General features: G+C 45.6%; 1 protein-coding gene across 4 annotated transcripts in view; it reads left to right on the top strand.

The window, feature by feature from the left end:
• Positions 1-1,842: 1,842 nt before the first annotated feature.
• Positions 1,843-22,440, top strand: part of pbx1a (pre-B-cell leukemia homeobox 1a) — a 60,984-nt gene continuing 40,386 nt past the window's right edge. For 2 of the 4 annotated variants that reach the window (XM_029250293.1, XM_029250296.1), the window contains exons 1-2: positions 1,843-2,556; positions 4,063-4,136. In XM_029250293.1, the coding sequence (XP_029106126.1) occupies positions 2,372-2,556; positions 4,063-4,136 (259 nt within the window). In that variant the 5' untranslated portion in view covers positions 1,843-2,371. Of the gene's footprint in view, positions 2,557-3,414; positions 3,458-4,062; positions 4,137-22,440 lie in introns of those variants that run through there. The other 2 variants (XM_029250294.1, XM_029250295.1) reach the window with 2 other exon arrangements.

Consider the following 22,440-nt stretch of genomic DNA (forward strand, 5'->3'; position numbering starts at 1 on the left):
TTAGATTGTCTGGCCTGTTGCATTTTTAATATGACAGTATGGCGTAACCATTATATTATTCTGTTAATAGATCCTTTTGATCCAAAAATGATCTGAAAGGGTACCGATTACACACTTTACACAGTTAAAGACAAGTACTTGATTTAAGGATAAAAAACCGAGCCTATCACCACAAGCTTCTGTTTGCTGAGCCAGTTCCTTCTGTTAACAAGTTACCTATAAGATGAGATATCTTTGTTTTCAGTTAATGTGGAAATGCCTTCAGATATGAAGGGCCATGCTGTTAGCCTTTACTGCAGTTTACTGGTGCTTCGCTTTGGAAAAATGGATTTAAGATCAGGATCACTGACAATATTTTCTCTTGAAACACAATGGGAAAGCTGCCATTTTCAAAAGTTTTTCATTTATCTTTGTTTTTTGTTCCTTGTTTACTTTTCTTTCTCAAAACAGTAATGATAGAACCTCAGGTTCAAAATCATATAAAAAATATTCAATACACTGACACAGTATGGCTGTGACAATTTTACAATATTTATTGGGAAGATAGACCCATTTGTGAAACATAGTGGATTTAAATAAATTATGTCAGGTATATAATGAGTTGTTGCTGTATGTGCAGTTATTGAAGCACATACCTTGGTAATTTAAAGTTTATGGACTTACAAGTCAATGATGCAAAACGAGTTGAATTTTTATAGTTTATTTCTGCATGTGTTGTGGCGCACTGTGAAATAAAAGAAGATGGATTTTCACTTTTCCTTCTGACTGTCATGCAGCTGAAACGGCGAGCTTCCCACTGGAATGGAAAGGGGCACTCTACATCCTTCAACAAGAGCGCCTCGAACCTGACGTCTCTGGAGGGACAGTGCTTCTTTTCCTTTTCGTATTTCCACGGGAAACAATTTAGACTTAAAGCGGCTCGAGCGCATCCCGCGGCTCGCTCTGGATGCTCGCTCTGGATGCTCGCTCGGCCGCCGGGGGCCGAGAGGACGCCCCTGAGCCTGAAGAGCCTGGGCCGACGTAGGCCTTGCTGCATGGCTGCTCTGTATGGGTCACTGGCAGACATTAAGAGCACCCAGCGATGCTCATTGGAGCATGGTCTGCCGAGGCACCTGCAGAGCCAGTGCACTGTGGCACTGGGACCCATGACATATAAACAACAAAAATGTGAACTAAGAGGAGATGACATGACAGTTACAAGCCCAGCCATGCGCTTATAGACAATGTTTAGCTAATGGAAAAACTTCAAATTTTACCATTTGATGCATTTCAGCAAAAAAAAAAAAAACTATATATATTGTCAGGAGGCATTTATTCATGCATTAACCGAGAATCTTTGAGTAAAGGTATGCCATTACTTTCATTAATGTAAAATTAAATAACTCATGTGCGTAAAGCTTCTAATATATGGCGAGAAAGTCGATTCTTGTGATAGATTTTATAAAGGCCAGTGGAATAAATCTAATTCTTGGCGACCGGTCAGGAGAATTAAATGGAGTGCCGTTCAGAAATCGGGGTCTTCCTCCGGTTCACGGCGGGACCCTGGGGCAGACCTCGCGCGTCCACACGAGTTATTTATTTCAAGTTCACGTTCGATCAATCAGGCGTCCCGCCACACGCGCGCGACACATCCCAGGTGCGAGCGCCGCATCTTTAAGCTCATTACCGCGTCCCCGCCTCCTTGAGGCCCGCTGATTGACGTCTCAAGAGCGGCACAGGTGGGGCGGGGCCACCTCATCGCTTCGGTCCAATCACGTGTCCCGAGGGCGGAGGAATGTTTGCTGAACCGTCCAATAAGACGCGACAGGGGGCGGGGTTAGAGCGCCACACTCTTCGCGCTGTGTCAGTCGCCAGTCCCGAGCTAAACAAAAGCGGTGGATCATACCACTGTGAGCCAAACCCGCATAAAGCGCGTTCACATCCCGCATCAGGGGGCCGCGCTCGACTCTCCAGCAGCAAGAAAGAAAAAAGTTCGCATTTTCCGAAAAGGCCGCCCGCGCAGCCGTTAGGAAGGATTAGCTGCATTTTAAAGTTGACCCTCTCTGTGTTTTTTTTTTTTCCCCTCATTCTCCTTCCTCTCTGGTGGAGCAGGAGTGGCCGCACGGAGAGGCAGGACCTGAGATCGGGTTTCAGCGGGGCGAGGAGCAGGAGATCCGGGAGATCCGGGGACACGGAGCGCTCGTGGCCCATCTCCGTGTCCGGGCGGCTCGAGAGCGCCGAGCGCGGCGGGCGAGCGAAGCGAAGGGAGGGAAAGGAGGACGCACGCTGACCGGCTGCCACAGTCAGAAGCACAGAGACAGAGAAACAGCGACCGGACCGGGATCCGGAGGAATTCCTCAGGAGGCTCCCGCAGCCCGACGAGGCGGCCGACATGGACGAGCAGCCCCGGCTGATGCACTCCCACGGGGTCGGCATGGCCGGACACCCCGGCCTGGCTCCGCACATGCAGGACGGCGCGACGGCGGCCGACGGCGAGGCCAGGAAGCAGGACATCGGGGACATTTTACAGCAGATCATGACCATCACGGACCAGAGCCTGGACGAGGCGCAGGCCAGGTGAGCGCCCCCCCACCCCAAAAAGAAAAACCACCACCCCCCCCCGAAACACGTCCAAGTGGCGCTAACTGCGAATAAGACTTATAAGTGCCGTTAACTAAGTGTTAGGGACACGGAGGGGCCCCACAGCATCCAGACCCAGACGGGACTAAGTACGGTTCGCGTCGGCAACTTCGAAAGGCAGCCCCGGAGCTCCGTTTTTAATGTGTTTATTTATTTATTTATTTATTTATTTATTTATTATGTATTTAAAAAAATCGCCGTTCTAACGTCACTCACTGTGTGTAGCGTCACGTGCCCGCGCTGTCCACAGGTTGTCCTGCTCACCGTCGTCGTCACTTTTTTTTTCCTGTAAAATGTAAAGCAGTCCCACGTTTTACCTTCTCGGCATAGACACAGTAGAGTAACTCGGCGCTGTGCTGACATTTACGAGAGAAGTCGGTGCCCGGTTTCACGGGAAAAGAACAGTTGAAGTAATGTTGCGTGTGTTAAAACGTCGGTTCAGTGTGAGAAGCATCACTTGCGATCTCTCTCTGTGTGTGTGTGTGTGTGTATGTGTGAGAGAGAGAAAGAGAGAGATTCGGCTGCCCAAAGAAGCCGTGCTTCACTCAGAATGCAAAATAGAAAGTAAATCCGAACTATACAAAGTTCGTTAATACGCCGGCGCACTTTCTTCACGCGTAACATGAAAAATGGAGCGAAAAGTGCCCTGGCGTGATACGTCTGGGCCTCGTGCCGTTTGCGGTAGCGCGCGAGTGTCGCGCGAACAGAGTACGAGTACAGTAAGGTGTGGGCACTTTTTCCAGCCAGGTGACAAAACCGCCGCGGACGAGTGTCCGTATTGTCATTTTCAACGAGGAATCCGCGGAAAACACGCAGGTCTCGGGCACGCAGTTAAATGGTGCGGATTAAAATGTTAACATGCAACAAATCCCGCGTTTTAAACGTGTGGAAATGAATGATACCAAACGCACTGAGGCAGAGTTGTCGTTTCCCTCAATGCGCGAGCTGTGTCACTCGCTGTGAGTGAGGCGATTTTACGGCGTTCACAGTGGAAATTACATCCGAATTTTACTGGCAGTGTAAATCCATTAATGATTAAAACCAAAGAAAGTGTTGGTCACTTTTATTCTATTTGACAGTTATCAATGGGCACGTATTATCCGTAAAGGTATTGAAACAGAATCTGAGTGCCTGACATGTGACCCAGTCAGTCACAGTGTAGGCGGGGTATTTTTTTAAACAAAGCAATGTTATGGCCAATATGCTATTATTGGTTTATATATAGTGTGTGTGTGTGTGTGTGTGTGTGTGTGTGTGTGTGTTTCTCAGCACACACTGTGACACAGGCTGCTGTGGACAGTGCTGTGCTTCGTGTGCCAGCTGTCTGAAAATGTGACCTTGTCAATAAACAGTTAATGTGCGCCCTCTTAAATATTGCATTAGCTAGTGTGTTTAACAGCTTTTCTTTTATTTATTTATTCATTTATTTATTTTTTTTTTTAGGAAACACGCTTTGAATTGCCACAGAATGAAGCCTGCTCTCTTCAACGTCTTATGCGAAATTAAAGAGAAAACAGGTAAACTGGCCTTTTCTCACCCCCCCCCCCCCCCCCACACTTTTTTTTTTCCTCTGAGTTGTGTTCTTAGAAGTAACATTTTTGTTTTTGTAGAAGAATGCAAAAGTAATAATGTCACTGTTATGTATTGTCAGTGTAATGTGTGTTCCAATGTGTTTGCAACCTTGGGTCTAAAAGGATGCATCAGTGCACTGCAATAATTTTGAATGGCGGTGAGGTGAATTTACTGGACTCTTCTAATTGACTAGACAGTTGCTGGGAAAATTTAAAAAAAAAAAAAAAAAAAAAAAAATAAATGCAATTTTTCTGTAAGATGTACATTTAAAGTGAGACAATTACGTGGCTGTAATGTACTCGAAGCTCTATGATTGCTTGACTCATATTGACTAAAATGTCGAACAGAAATGTCACGATCCATTAGTGGAAAAGTACAATACGTAGCTGACATCCTACTGACGGGACTTTAGCACCACAGCACTTTTTAAATAGAAATCAAAATGCTATATATTCTATTTTGCATGAAGATGAGGTTTTTTTTTTATAACACTGTCAAGTTGTGGCTTGTCATGCGGATAAGAGGAATATGGTTACAGCAACGACCTGTGCTTTTAGTTGTGAGAAAGCAACAACAAATCTGATTTTATCCCTCCCCCAGTACGTTGCACTGCCTGTTTCCAATGTTACATCAACATTAAAGCCAAACTCAAGGCAGAATCCTTGACAGGGGTGACCTTATAGAAATGCTAAAGAGAGCTGTGAGAATGTAGAGATGGGAGAGTGAAAGGCGGAGCTGCAAAAAATGAGAAGGGTGCACAGCGCTTGGAAACGGCACTGAGCGTGATTTCCACATCAGTGGCGGCGCTTAAGTGGCCTCCCGTGGAAGTGGACTTTGTGTCATTCCTGCTGGGGTTTGGGTGGTCAGGGGGTGCTGATCTTCCAAGCTACCCTTGTCCGTGTTGGTCGGTGCATCGCCGGGTATCTGTGATGTCCGTTCACCTGGTTGCGTCAGGGATCGGTCTGCGGGGTTTCCGTTTCTCCTGGTCAGAGAAACGGGGTCTTCCTCATGGCTTCGGGGGGGGGGGTGGCTTTGCTCTTTTTCATCGAGCTCTGGGTGACATCAGAAGAAAAAAGATGCATTTAATTATAAAGCGCCTAAGTTGCAGCTGATAAAATGGACTGGCTGTCGCCAACATTCCGGTGGTAGTGTTGTTATTTACCGTCACTGCTGCTCTGCACCTCCAGCCGCAACCATTACCTCCTTTTTGTGGGTTTACAAACGTCCGCCTGTGGTAGAATATTAAAGAGCTTGCTTTCATGCATTAATATAGAATGTTGTGTTGCCCAAACAATTTCCTGCTGCTGTTTGAAAATAGCTAGAAATGAAATTTTTCTCCTGCTACAGTGTTGTGCACATTTTTTTTTTCCCCATCACACAAAATTAAAGGGGAAAAAAATCAGCTGTGGAAACAAAGCAACCCCATGGTTTAGCATAGCACTGCCGTGTTTTTACCATGCATTGCAACCGCTGGCCATTGTATGAAATAATGGCGATTGGCGGCCAGGTAAGGGAGGTTGCCCCCTCCTCCTAATTAGCTCTACGGTGTAATTCACCGAGATTCCGTTTCTGCGAAGTGGAGGCTGGCTTGATGCCCACTGCTCAAAGACCCCATGTTCGCCTGCCGTTTTTGTTCAAGGTTCCTCCCTGCAAGTCGCCGTGAATCGACCTCTGTTTCAGGAGAGCAGGGGGCCTTTCAGCCGCCCACTCCTCTCTGCTCTGTTGTCCCGCAAAGGCTCTCGGAGGAGTGAAAGGCTCACGCTTGGCTTTTTTTTTTTTTTTTTCTTCTTCTCCCACTTCTTCAAACTCCCTGGCGTTTTCTGTGGGTTCATCCAGAGTTCGAATGGCGATGAAGAACAAAGTGACTTGGACCTTTTCCTGACTGCTCACCCCTGATCCGCTCCCACTGTTGGCAACCAGGAGCCATGGGGCTTTCACAAGGGGGTATCCTGTTTTGTTTTGCTTTGCTTTTTCTTCCCCTCCTCAAAGCAAACTCCTCCAAAAGTGGTTGCATACCTTTACCCATGTATTTTATTTTTTTAAATAACTACAATGGAAATTTTTCAGTTTGTTCAAATTACCCCCTCTTCCATTTTAGGCTTTTCTGCGACTGGGTACATTTTTATGTAATTTAGGCTCTGCTGTTCATTTCCAGTATTCATACACTTGAATCCTCAAGATAAAGACCCTGCGGGGGGAACCCCTTTGACTTGCGAATGGAGACCCCCATGTGTCTTTTTTTCTTTTTTTTTTTTTTTTTTTTTTTTTTTTTTTTTTTTTATTAACCATACAACTGCATGCGTGCCATTGTTGTGGGGGGTGACACTTATTCTTTAAAGAAGTAGCATGTTGCATTGTCTCTGGATTCTTTTCATGTAGCGCTCTTGCTAACAAAGTCAAAGCACTCACCCTATGCACACTTGTCCCAAAAATGATGGACGTTGAAATGGATAAATGAGACGCATTGTTATGTGAGAACTTTTTATCTCTCTTTACAGTGTAACACGTAATGCTGCAGTGTTTCATAGAGAGTGCAAAAGCAAAAAAAGTTTGATATTAAGTAGTCTTCAGTCTCTGTCTGGTTTGAGTCGTACGTACTAAGAGACTCAAGGGGCACAGATTCATGTTGAAATATGAGAAACTGAGCAAGCCTTAACAAAGATTTTTTTTTTTTTTTTTTTTTTTTTTTGCTGTTGTACGGAATGGCTCCTGGAGTCTGGAAAAACTTGAGAAGACGACCATCTCTTGGCCTGAGACCAAAAAAGGCTTAAAACCAGAGAGCAGCTCCCTTTAAAAGGAGGCTGCAGCCCATGTTTTTCTTGGCTTCTCTCTGTCTTCGTCTAAAATGGTTAAAAGCCCAGACGTGTGCATGCCGGGCTATAGACCACTTTCAGTCCTGGCTTTACTTTTGTTTTAATGGTACATGCAGGCCAGGATGCTGCTTCTTCTTTCTCAGTATCAGATATTTATAACCCCCCCTTCATATTGGCTTTTTCAATCTGTTTTTTAAAAATGTTTGCTCTGGGATTTGAAAATTTAATGCGCTTTGCATTCTGGAATGGATTCTCCGCGTTTCAAAATGTAACATGGATTTTTATTTTGGACTTTGCGTATTTCTTTAAATGCCTCCATCCACTGAACTTTTGCGTTTTGGTCTCTGCGTCACCCTGCACGATACTCAACACAACAGGAAACGCGTGCAGTTTGATCAAACAAAATGCAATGTTGGCGTATCTTTCTGGGGTTATATTGTCTGTCTTTTCAGAGCAGCAGAGTTCCATAATTCAGTCCCACTGCATTTAATTTAGGGGTATATTTTTATCCGGCACAATCCAATGCTGGAAATGCTCTCCACAAGTGAGAGAGAAAATGACTCCAACTGCCTGCTGACATTTACTAGGATTGTGCTGAGCGCCGTGTGAAACGGGAACACGGATTTTTGTCAGGTCTTTTTATATTTTAAAGACTCAGCCGGCCCGCTTGGTTTTACATGGTTGCGGCCGGGTCCCCAGCGGATTGAGCGGGAGCTGCTGCCGAGCGCGTACGGCAGCCGGAGCCGTGCCTGCCCACGGTGTCGCCGCAGCTGCCCCATCGGGGGGATGTTTCCCGATGATACGTCCTGAAACGCCCTTAGCTGTGGAGATGTGCTGCTTGATTTTTTTTTTTTTTTTTGTCTGTGTGTGTATGTATGTGTATATATATGTGTACATTCTATGTAAAATGCTTCACATGAGCGCAAAACGTACAAGAGCATTTCTGCATAAAATACTTTCCATTGACACTTGTACACCATGTGCTGGTTTGTTCTGATTTATCATTTTTGTTTTGGTGATATAATGTTAAATATTAATAGAAGGTGCAGCTGGTGAAACCCTAACCTCAGTTATGCTGGATTTGAGCAGGGTTTGGATTTTTGGGACCAGGGATGCCAGGGAGCAGCTTGTTGAGGCTGTCGCAGCCAGCCTCTGGCGTGTGTGGATGCCGAGTGGGGGTCGGGATGTGAGCGGCGGTGGGCGACCTCGTGGCCACTCCTGTGTTGTCTCAGTCCATCTCTGGAGCAGCTGACAGCTCGGTCGGGGCCATGGGGTGACCCCGGGCAGAACAGGCCTGAACTCCTGACCCCCCCTCTGTGTGTATTTTTACAGAGATGGGGCCCGGGCAATGAGGAGGAGAATGTGGCGCACTATAAACAAGCGTCATGGTGTTTATCAGCCCACAGGAAAGCAGCAGGAAGGAACACTTTATTTAAGCCAAGCGGTTTTCTTTTCCCCCCCCCACCCCCCTTTTCCTTTCCAGACACAGGTTCCACTCCCCCCCTCCACCCGCCCTTTGCTGTGGTTTCATTCCAGAAACGTCTTGGTGTTCTTCGAAACTGGAGGCACGCTGTACTGTCTGGGGTTTTGGAGGACTTAAGAAAAGTTTCAGTTGGTGTGTGTGTTACTTGTATGTACATCAATGATAACAACCAACTTTGTTTGCATTTGTGTGTGTGTGTGTAGGATTGGGAGAGCAACTGTGAGTGTGTATTTCTGTGGAACCATTACGGATAGGGAGGTTGGCACGTACAGGTTGGCTAGGTCTCCAGGGGAAGCCAGACATCAACTTGAGCATTTTTGGGTGTCAGGTTTCAACTGTGTGTGCGTGCGTGCGTGCGTGCGTGTGTGTCACACACTCTGCTGAGGTTTCCATCAAGATGACATTGTCGTGGCAGTTTTCACTGACCTCCCTGTACCCACCCATACATGGGTTCAACTCTTAACACTACTCTCCATTTATTTATTTAGCAGATGCTTTTCTCCAAAGCGACTTCCAGTGAACTCTATGTAGTGTTATCGGCCTACACACCTCATTCACCAAGGTGACTTACACTGCTAGATACACTATTTGCACTGGGTCACTCATCCATACATCATGCACACTCTATACCGGTTTTTGTTAGGCTACCATTTATGTTAGATATGTTCAGTTTTCTTTTTTTTTTTTTTTTTTTTTTTTTTTTTTTTTTTTTTTTTTTTTTAAAAGAAAAAGTTCTTGTAAGTTCAACTTCAGCATGAAAACTGCATTTTTGGGATGTGTTCTTAAAGGCAATGTAACTTTTTTTGTACAGTATGTTTTTCAGTGCCTTTGCTGAAAAGTGCAGTAGGTGTTGCTGTACAGAAAACACCTTGGGCACTTGATGAGCTGGCCCTTCCCAAAACAGCTCTCCTATGGTCAGGCTCTCTCACTTGATGTTGCCTGCCCTGCACCTCCTCAAGTTGTGTGTGTGTGTGTGTGTGTGTGTGTGTGTGTGTGTGTGTGTGTGTTATGAAACATTGCGCCACCACTGGCCACAGTGTGTCACACCTCTCTTTCAGCTGTTTATTTACAGCTGACCTCACTGTTTATACACACACACACACACACACACACACACACACACACACACACACATCATGTTTGTAATAACTTTTTCACTCTTGGTTGCAGTTGGTCTTGGCTGATTTAATTCAGAGCAAAACCCTGATGTATTGTGATGTATAGATATTTAGCTTCCCCCGGGAAGTACATCAGAGCTATAAAGGGTCCTTTACTGCCTCTAAATACTGTAACAGTGTATTAGGTGTCCCCTAACCTGGCTTTCAATTGTACTGCCAAATAATTGTAATAAAAAAATTTGTTGTTATTATTATTATTATTAAGGGCAGCTGGTAGAGTAGTTGTTAGAACTGTTGCCTTTGGACCCTAAGGTCACAGGTTTGAGTCTCACTTCCAGTTGTATTAGTCTTCAACAAGGTACTTACCCTAAAATTGCTCAAGTAAAAATGACCCAGCTGTATAAGTAGGTAAATACTTATTAGCAGGTTAACATTTTAAAATGCTTTGGAGAAAAAAGGTAGTTAAATTAAGTAGTGTAATTTATTATTACTGTTGTTGGCCAATTATTGAATAGTTTGATATAAGAAATACACTGTACTTTGATTCCCTGAAGGAATGGATGACCTGGCCTTAGCAGTAGTGTACGTGGAGTTGTTGTCACGGTGCTGGTCCTTGGTGTCCTGTATGTGCTGAGAAGTTTTGCTAGAACTCGCAATGATGGAAATTACCTCTACGTCTGCCTTAATGTAAGACAGGGCCCAGATTTCAGCTGAAAGTAACCGTCCCAAAGAACAATGACCTCTTTCATTAGGGTGCACCTACGAAGCTAAATCTCTCCTCAAGCAAATCCCCTTGAATGTGGCCTTTTAAAAAAAAAAAAAAAAAAAGTCACTACTCCTCTTTCTTAAATCCCTGGTGACCAACCAAACACTTGCCTTCTCCTTTAAAGCCGCAGAGATTTATCAGACGGCTTATACTTTCCTAGAGCCGGTTTTCAGAACTTAATTGAAAAGACCCATTGAACTCGGTCTTTTCGCCAACGATCCCCAATTCTGCATACATAACACGTGCATTTAAATAACAGAAAAGTGCAGCATGTACTTAAGTACACTTTAGTGTGATGTTTTAAGTGTATTTTTTAAGGCACTCGTTTTAGTGACCACAGCAGCTGTGTAGTTTTTTCAGATTTATTCACCTTTATAGTTTCTGTTCAAAGAATGTGAAGTGTCCTCTTTTTCCTTTTTGGGTTCTTGGGATTGTTTTTCAGAGGTCAGGAGCAGGATGAGTTATTATTTTATCCGGAAGAACAATTAGCTGCAGTTTGACAAAGAGCTCTGGAGTCTAAGGAGAGAAGCTTTTCTAATTAGCGGATCCTTTCAAAAGATTCAGCCATTATGTATTGTTTTCGTATTCAGTACTCGAACAATGAGGGGGGCTTGCTCGGAAGGCGGGGGACTCTCCAGCTTTTGATTCCTCTCCTGTATTAATAAAACTATTTATAGTAGCTGTGTCACGGAAATTAGTTTTGTGTAGGAAACAAAAGGGGGGAAAAGCTCAAGTGCAGAGGCTCAGTTTGTGTTCCTTCAGATTTTCTTTTTTTGGGTTTCCTTCGGTGGACAAGTATAGGATTATGGAGTGAAAAATTCAAACCATATGGAGACATGAGTTGTCCACTTAGTGGTGATGTTAGATTGTTTGTTTTACATCACCCCACGTTTGGTTGACTGCTGCTTTTGATCTCCAGCAAAAACAGCTGAAACCTTTGGACTTTCAAAGTCTTAATTTTTTACACTTCAAGAAGGCAGTCTGTGGATTTTTGCATCTTCTTATTGCAGGTTGCTGTGGGTTATATTTAATTCTAATTATGTTTGTCCTCATTTTTACATGACTTGAATACTGTTATCGCTATCGGGTGTCTAATGTTAAAATGCAATACTTGTGTGTGTTCTGCATAAACAGTTTTGCGTTATTTTGAAAAGTGTGTCCTTTTTTTATTAAACAAGTATATAAAATGCCCTTCCCTAGTGTAAACAAACAGCAGGACCTTCATCTGTTATTGCTCAGCATGGGTATTTTGCAAATATAATTTAAATGGCTTTGAGCTGATAAAATTGAAATGGGATTGTCATAAAGGGAGCTGCAGTGGTTCCCCCCCCCTTTTTTTTTTTTTTTTTTTTTTTTTTTTTAATGGACTGGTAACGTAATGGCAATTTTCTTCCTCGAAGCCATTTGAAAAGTGCTGGGTTACATGTCAAAGGGGTGACCCGTTCATAACTGCAGACATGAGTAAGACTGTGGTGTGATATTTATTTTTCTTGCTTCATGAAGTGCAGCAGCATAATAGTAGGTAGAAAAAACTGAACATCACTTTTGATTAAATGTAGTTTGAAAGAAAAATTCACACTGCAATTTTATTTTTTTTTTTTTTCTTCCTACATTTTAATGGCATCAAAGCAGCAAAAAAAAAACATTGGATTTGGTGGGATTCGTATTGTTGATCTACTCCATAGAATGCTGAATGCATTTTTAGGGTCATTAATTCACTGGGATGCTTGGCGTGCATCTATTTTTACGAGACATGAATCCATTGATATTGTGTTACCCCCTCTGTGTCTTATTAACCTCCCAAACAAACGCGCGCATCAGACGGCCTCAGGACCGGAATAGTTTCCTGAGTCCTGACTACTGCCAGCGCTGGAGTGGATTAAAATAAAAACATCTGAAGCCATTAGCTCTGCTGGAGGACTGTGGAAAAGTGGATGATCAGTGCAATTGCACAGACCTCTTGGTTTTTTCCCCCACATACACAAAATGTGATCAGTGTGTAAAAATGAATAAAAGCCTTTACACAGCAGACTGATTCCCTATTGGCAGAAAAGTGAGAAGCCTTTTATTTGAAAGTGTTAACTAGCAGCCAGAAGAGGTTTATATATATTTTTTTTTCAGGGCATGTGTACGGCAGGACGCCAGCATCCTCTCCAGGCTCTCCGCCACCTCCTGACATCTCGAACCCGACCTGGCCTGACCGTTAAGAGCTGTGGCATGACTAAAGTGTGTGTGTGTGTGTGTGTGTGTGTGTGTGTGTGTTTCTCTCTTTCTCTTGTACACCACTGACAGCAACAGCACTTGCTGACGCAGCAGCGGAGCCGGAATGAAGGGGGGGGGGGAGGGAAAAGGGGAGAAGAAAAAAAAAAAAAAAAAAAAACTTGTCAGCATCCACAGCTGCCATCCAATAACATCACTCAATCAGTCTTTGATTGCTGCTGTTTAAATTCATGGAGCAAAATGAGCAAATTCAGATGGTTAGAAATGAAAAAAGGAAAATAGTAGAAATAGGAAATAGTGTGTCCGTTTGAAGAGAGAGGGGGAAAAATTTTTTTGGGTATCAGTCGGAGTTCCCCCCTTGCACTTGAAACGTAATTATGAATCCATATATTGGCAGTCGGATGGACATGCTTCAGTAAAGGCATAATGCATTTTGTGTTCTGTTATTACCGAGCTTAAAATCTGAACTCACGCACAATTAGGAGTCCTTATAAATTATGCAAATTATCACTGGCATAATTGAGACATGTTAATCATATTTTAAGGGCCTAATTAAAGAAATGTATAACTGCAGCGCAGTTTGGTAATTAGCTGTGATAACAGGTTTGCGGTGAGATGGTTTCCGAGCGGCGCCAGGGCCTTTCTGCGGAGAGAAAACCTGTGACAGGTCACTGGGGAGGGAGAGGGGGGTTTAAAAAAGAAAAAAGAAAAAAAAAAAAGGTGGGCTGTTTAAGAAGCTGATCAATTTTTGCTTGTCAAGGGAGAGCTCGGATGTAGTTGTAGAATAGTGGAGTACACACTCCTGGGTGAGAACGTGGACATGAATGAGCGCCTGTGCACTTCCTGTTTTGTTGTGCCGATCGCTGCGGCGACGGACGGGAGTGTCCTACGTCTAATAAACGGTGCACCTATCACAGGCTGTACCTAAATGTAGCCAATCTCTGTGCAGGAGTGTGGGCTGGAGATGACAAAAAGAAAAAAGACGGGAATGGTTGACGAAAGAAAGAGCCTCTTTCAGGGGGTCCCCTGGGGTTGTCTTCGGCAGGGGCAGAGAAAAACCCTAGGAAGATATGAGGATGGACATAACTAGCAGCTGTCTGTCTGGGTTTCTTTCCCTGCCTGCTGTAGGCCCTTTACACCAGTTTGTGAACCGTTGGCGTCCAGCAGGACAGTTTCCCCGCATTGTCCTTTCATTCTCAGAGGCCAATGTGCATATTCAGTACAGATGCACCTATAAAATGACATGATTTATTGATGAGGTTAAATATGGCAGTTCTTGAAAGAATTGGGGTTTTTTTTTTTTTTTTTGCTCACTTTCTAATAACAGAGCTTTAGTGCACCTTGTGAGGTGCTAGTGTTGCAGGCTCTTGTTTATAAAACACTTTTTAATATGCGTATAATACGGCGACGTTGGCTGCTGCGCGAATGCGCTCCTTCGTTCTGAAATTGCTCCTGTTCTTAGTTGTATAACATATATTGTGTTCAAATCAATTACAGCCAAATGGCCTGTCACTTACTGTGCTAGGAATTGCCTCGGAAAGGAAATTTGCCTCCAAATAGAGTGGGGTCCATCTCTCTGACAGTACGAGATGCCGAGCCTTTCTTTTATTGCTGTATTTTTCATTTTTGTCTCTAGATTATGAACTCTCAGCAGTGCTGGGTAATTCCTGTCGATCCTTGCAGACTTTGGAATTCTGATGAGCACCCCCTCCACACCCCTCCGCAACACAGCTGCCTCCCCTCTATCCCTCCCTATGATTTTTATACCTGTTTAAATGTGTTGCAAATGCATTAAAATGTACAAATTTGTTATATATGTTAAATTTAACATCGAGCACTGCTTTCAACTTTGGTTGCCATACCAACATCCTGGGAGTTCATTTTCTTTAATTCAGGGGCTGGAATCTCATTTCCTGCCCGCCCCGCTGCTCGAGTGCGACGTCTGCGCCAGGCGCCCGGCGGTACAGCAAGCGGAGACCAGCCACCTAGGCAGCGAAACGGGGAGCCGCGAGAGGCCCTTCCCGGCTTGACTTAGTAAAAATGACACAAATTAATATACACTACTTAAACCAGACCAAGATTAATGGTGCTCTTTCGCTGCAGCTTAGTCCAACTGTCAGTCGGGCTGGCGCTCGTTGGACAAAATCAACACTAATCAACATTTATTCCTCCTTTGCCCTGGGCTCGGTGGAATGCAAGAGGACTGCGCCGTTAACCATCCCAGCGCCCGCCCCCCCCCTTCTTCAAGCTGAACCCGCACCCCCCCCCACCCGCCGCTTTCCCGTCCGTCTCGCTACGCTCTTCGCCCCCATCCTCCTCCCCCATACATCAAGCCCACCGCGCCACGCCACTCCTTGAAAGGAAAGCGCTCCTCTTTCTATCAGGGCCGCATGATAGATTTCTCCCTTTTCATTTGCATTGGATATTTCGCACTGTAAAGCGAGTGTGCGCTCCATCATTGTATGCACTGCATCATGTGCCTCCTTCTGTGCGTGTGCGTGTGTGTGTGTGTGGGGACAGAAAGAGAGAGAGAGAAGGTGTGTGTTTTGCCCCTTTCACAGCTGTGCCAGGTGTGTGTTTGTGTATCTGTCCCTGTTTGTGCGGGCATGTGTGTGGATGTACACGTCTTTCTGTGTGTGTGTGTGTGTGTGTGTGTGTGTGTGTGTGTGTGTGTGTGTGTGTGTGCGCGCATACCCCCTGCAGGACCTTATCTCTGTCCTCAGCTCGCCACTGCATTAGCCGTATCGATGTGCATTATGTTTTCAGATGCACGCATACATTATGTATGTATGTATACATAAGTAGATTTCCCTGGGCTTATTCCTCGTTCCCAGTCTAACTGGAATGCTCCAAATCCCCGCCGTTGCTTACAGGGTGCATGGAGGGACACAAAGCACCTAATGTTATCTCTGGATTACGCCGGTCTTGTCCACTGTCTTCCCAAGGGCCTTTTGTAGTGGGGGAGAAAAGCCCGTTGCACATTCAAAACGCGAGCTGCTAAATTTAGTCGCCTTATTTAAAGACATTTTTTTAAACTGGAGCGATGGGCCCAAATTAGACATCGGTGGATTAATAGCACACAAACGTGGTGTTTTTATGTGGAATGTGAAGTCTGTAGCTTCAGACGGTGTTGGTGTGGCGATGCAGTCGACTGAGAGTATTTCAATTAGGGAAGGTAATGCAATTTGCATTGTGGCCATGAAATAAGGATATCAGCATCTCTAATCTGTAGGGGGGCTTATTAAGTGCCTCCAACAGTGTTCCTTTGGTGACGAAAGGTTCTGAATTTAGATGCCGCCGAGGTGGGGGTGGTCGGTAGTGTGCACGCGTGTGGGGTAGGCATGTGTCAATAATTGAAAGTAATGCATCGCAATGAGGTGTGTCTCATCGCGCTTTATGCTAATTTATGTTAATGAAGCTCCCTCCATTACATCTCCCTCCAGTACCACGAGACACAAAGGGGCCGCTGCGGATGCTGTGTCGCTGTCCCTGCTGTGGGAAGGTCCCCAGCCTCAGCGGTCCTGCCCCTGCGGAGTGCCTCTGCGAGGTGACACCCGAAATGTCAGCAGGCTCCTTCCCCGTTAACGCGGGCAGCCCTCCTCTCGCGAACCCATCCTAATTATGCATACTAATGTATGGCAGGGATAAACCGCTGTCTCATTAAGTTGCCTATTCTTTCCTCGCTGTGTGTGCATGGGGAGTAAAAAAAAGTACCGAGAATAATCTTTACATGGAAATTGCTGTGATATTCCTCGGATTGCTAATGTTAAGAATGACATTTCTACCTGTAACTGAGCACCAAGTGTTAGTGTTACTTTTTTCCTTTCTTTTTTTTTTAAATTTTTATTAAAAAAAAAAAAAAATGGCTGCCCTGATTATCCCAGTAGCTCAAGGTACAAGTGGCTTCACCTTGCCTTTTATTCATGTCCAAAAACAACTCAGACCTCGTGGAGAATGTTAGAAATGCCTGGGGGGACCTGGACTCCATATTCAAGTCAATGCAAATGACATACTGTGGCCTGCCTTTGTGTCATCATTAAAATATGGGGAGTCTCAAAATCATAATAATAATAATAAACCACCTCAGCTCACGTGAACTCAGCAGTTTAAAAATTTAGTCATACAAATAGGTCTGGCTTCTGATACTTGAAATCCCAGAACCCTGCGCTGTGTGTAGGTTTTGGGCCACTTCAGGTACAGTTACTGGTTACTGGGTTTGCTGCACTCTTGTCGTCGGCGGCTTTGCTCTCTTCGCACCGCAATATTTTTTGCATCTCATGGTGGAAAAGGAGGGATTCTTGCTCTGGCAGAGGACAAGCTGAACTGTAGATTGGCACTTTTTTTGAAGTGTCTGTTTCAGTTCTTACATGCCTGCTCTAGCACACAATCGTACACGTAGGCAAAGGTCTACCGATGCCCTGATTTTAATGATCCATGGTCTCTTGGCAAATGGCGCAAGTTTCCCTCCAGGTCCAGTGGCTGAGGAGATCTTCTGTCAGCTTGGATTTTGGGCCTTTTTTGTATGGCTTTGCTCTTTTGAATACAAAGTTGAAGAATCAATAACGGTGTTCCCGCATTAGTGACGTGTTCGAGTCACTTTTCGGCACCCACTCTGAGCTCGCCTCGGCAGCATGGTGGATCTCTGCGCTCAGAAGGACATATGCTCAGCTCCCCTCAGCAGTGGCCAGATCGTGCTGCACACAGAGTACGGTTTCAGGTGGGCTCTTGGTCTTTAAATAGACTGCCTCTGCACAAGGCGCTGGCGGTGGGGGGGTTGAAATAACCGTGTAGGCCTTCTGCTGCGGAGGGGGATAAATCTGGAGGAGAAGAAGGAGGGCGCTGCGGATCTGGACCGTTTCCCGGCGTGGACACGAGTGACATGGCGGGTAGCTTTTAGCGCGGCGGGGTGAAGCATGAGACCCTCGGCACGGGTCAGTGCCTGGCATGGCCTCCTGGCAGCCGGAGTGCGCAGCAGTCGTGTTAGTGTGGCCGTGTGTAGGGAGCACCCGAGGAAGGTGGCGACGGTGCTCTCGGAGGAGCTGGGGCACCCCTCTTCGCCATCTGAGTCGTGACGGTACGCGCCCGTTTGCCGCAGCTCTGCAATTGAGCTCGTTTGCTTTTATTCCTAATTGAGCTCATGCAACCGAGGCAGCGTGTGCAGAGTGTGCGGCCACAAGAGACCTGGATGGAACTGAGGCCGTATAGTTACTTCACAGATCCTAAAATACAACCAGTGCGTAATCTTTGGGTACCCAACGTGGTCGATATGGACACCAGTGAAGGTGCAAACCCAAAGTAACCGTTTACCATCTGCCTTAACCATAGGACTCATACGGAGCTCGTCCCTAGAGCCGCAAATGACCTGTCTCGCTTTCTACTGGGACACACTGTGTTTGAATATTGTAGCCCCCCATATATTGCACGTTAAAGGCAGTGGGCCCCTTCCCTTTTGTTGGCCATATTGCCTTTGCCAGTGTTAGTTATGCACAGTTAACTCCTACCGGTATTCTATAAATGACTGTCATTTCTTTTTTCTTTTGCATAATCAGCGTTATCGCATTCAGCTGCGTGCACACCTTTTGGCTTCTGGGTGCTTGTGCTTACGACGCAAGCTTCGGAGAGGGGGGGGCAGGGGGCGGCGGTGGTGGTTGGGAGGAGGGGAGGCGCTTGCTCTCACTTCACATCTGGACTTCTTCCTTCCGGAGAGGGAGTAGAGCGATGAGGCATGTGCGGTAACATTTGCCATGTCCTCAAGCTGCAGCCTCAATGCCCCCCCCAGCCCACCTCGCTCCATCTCTCCTCACATGTCCGATCCTTACTCCCAGAGTAGGAGAAGCTTTCCATCAAAATACTGTCTTTTACCTTCCATGAGTATTTGTGTGCATTTCTGTGTGTGGGTGGGTGGGTGTGTGTCGATGGCGAAGGCCAGTGGGAGTGGAATACCTACCATAACACAGGGGCTGGGGGTCAGTACCAGTACAAGTAGAGAGAGACATGAGTATAATGTTATTTTTTATAGACGGAAGGCAACACACGTTGTGGAGGCATTGCGGTGTGTGTTTTCTGGCCAGCGACAGTGCTCCGAATGCAAGAGCTGTACTTTGGGCCTGAATTCATTATTATGGATTACAGGGTTACTGGGGAAAAATCGGGTTAATTAGACGGAGCACAGGCATCGTGTAAACTGTTGGTCTTCCTGCGGGCGGGGCTGGAGCACCTTCGCCTTGCTACGGTCACGGTGACGCGCAGACGGGCCCAGCCGCTTGGCTCGGCTCTCCGAGAGCTGAGGAATTTAATCTTCCCTGTTTGTTACAGCGCCGTTTTAATTTATTGGGAGTCTTCACTCTGTAGTTTTAATGAAAATGTCAGTTGACAACGTGCTCAGCAGGTACTGCCTGCACATTCATAAAAGCGCTTTTCCCCTGTCTCTCCGTCGCCAGGCTCGGATTGTTTCGGCGCCCCTGCGGAAAGGAGGAGAGAGGCGGGAGAGGAACCGCACGCTGATAAGATTGTATTGATAAATTAATATTCCAAAACCAGGGGCGAGATAAAAAGGGGTTAAGAGCTGTGAGGATAGTTTAACCTTGATAAAACAGTTGTTTCAATGAGGTTGATTTTCTCCCATCTATCTTCATCCATCACGGTGCTGCTGAAGTATGCAAATGAAGTGAGCAGATAGGAGTACAGTGCAGTTAAATGGGCCGTTGCAAATGTTCAGTGTAGCACGTTGACGGGGTGATGCTACTTACTGTCCAAATTTACTGTGTCTTCTTTGGCTTTAGATGTTGAGCATAACACGCTCAGGGTGATCAGCGCCTTACCGTGCAAATTTACAGGGTTTTCTTCAGGATTTCTGCTCTCTATCCAGCGCCTCCCCCCCCCCCACCCCATATCGGACCCTCGTGCAACACACCAACCCACGCCCCTGCTGCTCTTTCCTGATGTACAAGGAATCGACCGAATACGGTGACTCATAAAAAATTAATAGCATGTAGAAATTTTTACACAGACGTGTTCCTTTTTGTTTTTAACTGTCAGCACAATCCGATGCTGTTGTCTTTGTACATTTGTGTCACTTTTGATGCTCCATTTTTAGGTTTTGGAACTACCTTTTTTGCCATTTTTGGACCTCCGAAGTCTCATGGGGTCAAAAGGTATTGAGCAGGCCTGCTGCGAGATGAGTTCTCCGTTGTGGAACTCAGTATATATAAACAAAAACAAACCAACCAGGAAAAAAAATCCTAATTGTCTTTTTAAGCAAACAACAAAAAGTCTGCCAGGCTGTAATGCGGTGAGCTTGAAGGGCTTTTTAACAGTTTGTGTTATTTGTGTGTACTGTATATCTGTTAGTCGCTCTTGTGATCACGAGGCGTCGGCAGCCTTATCGAGTGGAATTTTGATTAGACACTTTGTTGTTCTTTCTGCGTTATGAGTTATGCAAATACGACGCTCAATAGGACGCAATATTTTTCATTTAACTCCGTGTCTCTGCCATCCCTTTTATGAACACCCCCCTCCAAATGTTTGCCTGTTTATTAAGCTAATTGGTGATTTAGGCTGTGGGTTTATTGGGGGATTTTATGATCCAAACATTTACCTTTTTTATGGGTAAATGATGTCCAGTGTGTTTGGATGCAACATGTTGAAGAAGATGTGGGATTTAAACACGTAGGTCGTAAAAACGTTTAGCGTTATACGTGATATCAAATAAGCTGTATTTTTCAGCTTTGCCTTCTACTGTTATAGTCAGTAGATACAACAGGTTTTTTTTTTTTTTCTTATTGGAGCCTTTTGATGTTTTTCTCATTCATTTTTATCATTCATTATATATAGATAATTTGCATTTATGGTGCTTGTAGTTATAGATGTTTTACGTTTTGCAGGACACATTTTTTTATGTGCATTTGTAAGCCTGAAAAATGGAAAACTTTGGACTCTATTGGATTTAAAAAAAAAAATTATTCTGTGTACTTGCCTATAGGACTTTAGACCTTATTTCAAAGCACGTTCAGCAGAGAGGGTGGGATCAGATGCTGGACAGCCATTGCAAAGATATAGCTGTCAATCATTTCTTTTCCTTCCATGTCCCCGCTGAATATGGGCTCTGTGTGGGTCTTGAGGGAGATGGATGGTTCCTGGAGCCTGTTGGGCAGCGAAGACAATCTGTCTCAGTCTGGGTTCCTCTACAGCCCTGGGACCTGGGCCACATAGTGGCAATCCACCAGTGTTCAATAAAGCAGTAGTAATAGTTTTAATAAAGGCCGGTTAAAACCTGTCTTGGTGTAGAAGTGAGTAAAGAACATGGATGATTGTCTTAAGTGGTATAGAATTTCTCACTCAGTTTTGTGGCTTGAATATGGACCGTTATATGTTTGAGGAGCTTGGGGTCTTTCAAGTGATCAAAATGAACTAACAACAACAAAAAAAAAAACCCAATCCCTGATGGACAGTGTTGACTTTCCTTTAACCACAGTAACTGTCAGATGGATTCATTGGAGGTGGTTGTAGAACAGGATGCTGATGTGTAAAGAGTCAGTGGGCAGTCTGGGTTCGCAGCAGACCCATCTATGCTTGGAAGAACGTGAGGACCATCGCCTTCTTCATGGGCCCTTGGTTTGACTGGAATGCATTCTGGTTTGATTCAGGCGAGGATCTCCTCAAACTAGTCCCAAAGGTCCTGGTGCTTGTGGTTCTCCTAAGGAAAGTGGTAGGTTCCCAGGATGGGCTACAGTGATAGCAGCACCCCCTGCATCCTCTGGATTCTCACACTGGAACAGCAGGAATCTTATAACATGAGTTCAGGAAGCGTGCAGTACAAAATCCAGTTTTGTGCTCAAGTCAGAGACTGCAGATGGAGTTTGTAGTTTTGGGCCCCAAAACAGCAGGGTCTTTAGGCCTTTAGCAAGTTTTTCTGAAAAGGCCCGATTTGTGCCGGCGTCTGTCCCAGAGATGGACACGACTCTCTCTCCCCCAGCATGGGCTTCAGGCATCGTTGCCAGTCCTCCTGTCTGCCCCTCACCTGCCCTGCCTGCCAAATTCCCAGTGTCACAGTGGAGCAGGCGATGGGAGAGACAGGTGTCACCCCTGTTGGGGCAGATGCCTGGCACGATGGCGGTGCTGACGCTGAGTCAGTTGGAAAGAAACACCCCGTAAGCACGGGCACGCACGCGGGAGCGGCGGCGAAAGATGGGTCGCACGACCTCCTCATACGAGAGCACTCATGTCACATTTTTGTTGTTAGCTGTAGGGCGTGAGTGAGAAGGAGTCTCCCAGTCTGAGACGATTAAAGGCGCTGCCTACCGTCGGACCGTGTTCGCAGTGCATCTTTTCAGCGGCGCCGTCATGCCAGGAGCCCGTCTTTAGGACAAGCCGTTCTTGACGTGGAATGGCACGGTCTGAAAGAACAGCACGGTTGGGGAAAATGACGCAAGATATTTTAGGCTGCTTTAAAAATTAAACGGGCACATTGCGGCTCATAGATATTCTTTTTTGTTATCCCCCCCCCCCACCCGTTCACTTTGCATCTTGCATTCCTGCGCAGGGATTATAAAAGCACCTGGCAAAAGCCGGCTCCCCACTTAGGAGGCAATTTCTCGCAGTTCCCTGCTGTTCTACCTGCCATCCTGTGACATTTCTCCTGAGAGCAGTGACGTGAAATAGCGGGAGAGAAATTACGAATTCAACCCGCCCCCCCATCCACCCTCTCCACCAGGCATTGTACCCATTCCTCTCGCACTGCATACGCTTTAAGAAAATTTGAACAGAGCTACTGGGAGGCCAGACGAATGTTGGCCCTGCTCTAATGTCCTTCACAGCACATATTAAGGGCGTGCTTTGCGCTCGCGGAAT

The sequence above is a fragment of the Scleropages formosus genome, chromosome 3 (genome assembly GCF_900964775.1).
Source record: "Scleropages formosus chromosome 3, fSclFor1.1, whole genome shotgun sequence".
Taxonomy (NCBI): Eukaryota; Metazoa; Chordata; class Actinopteri; order Osteoglossiformes; family Osteoglossidae; genus Scleropages; species Scleropages formosus.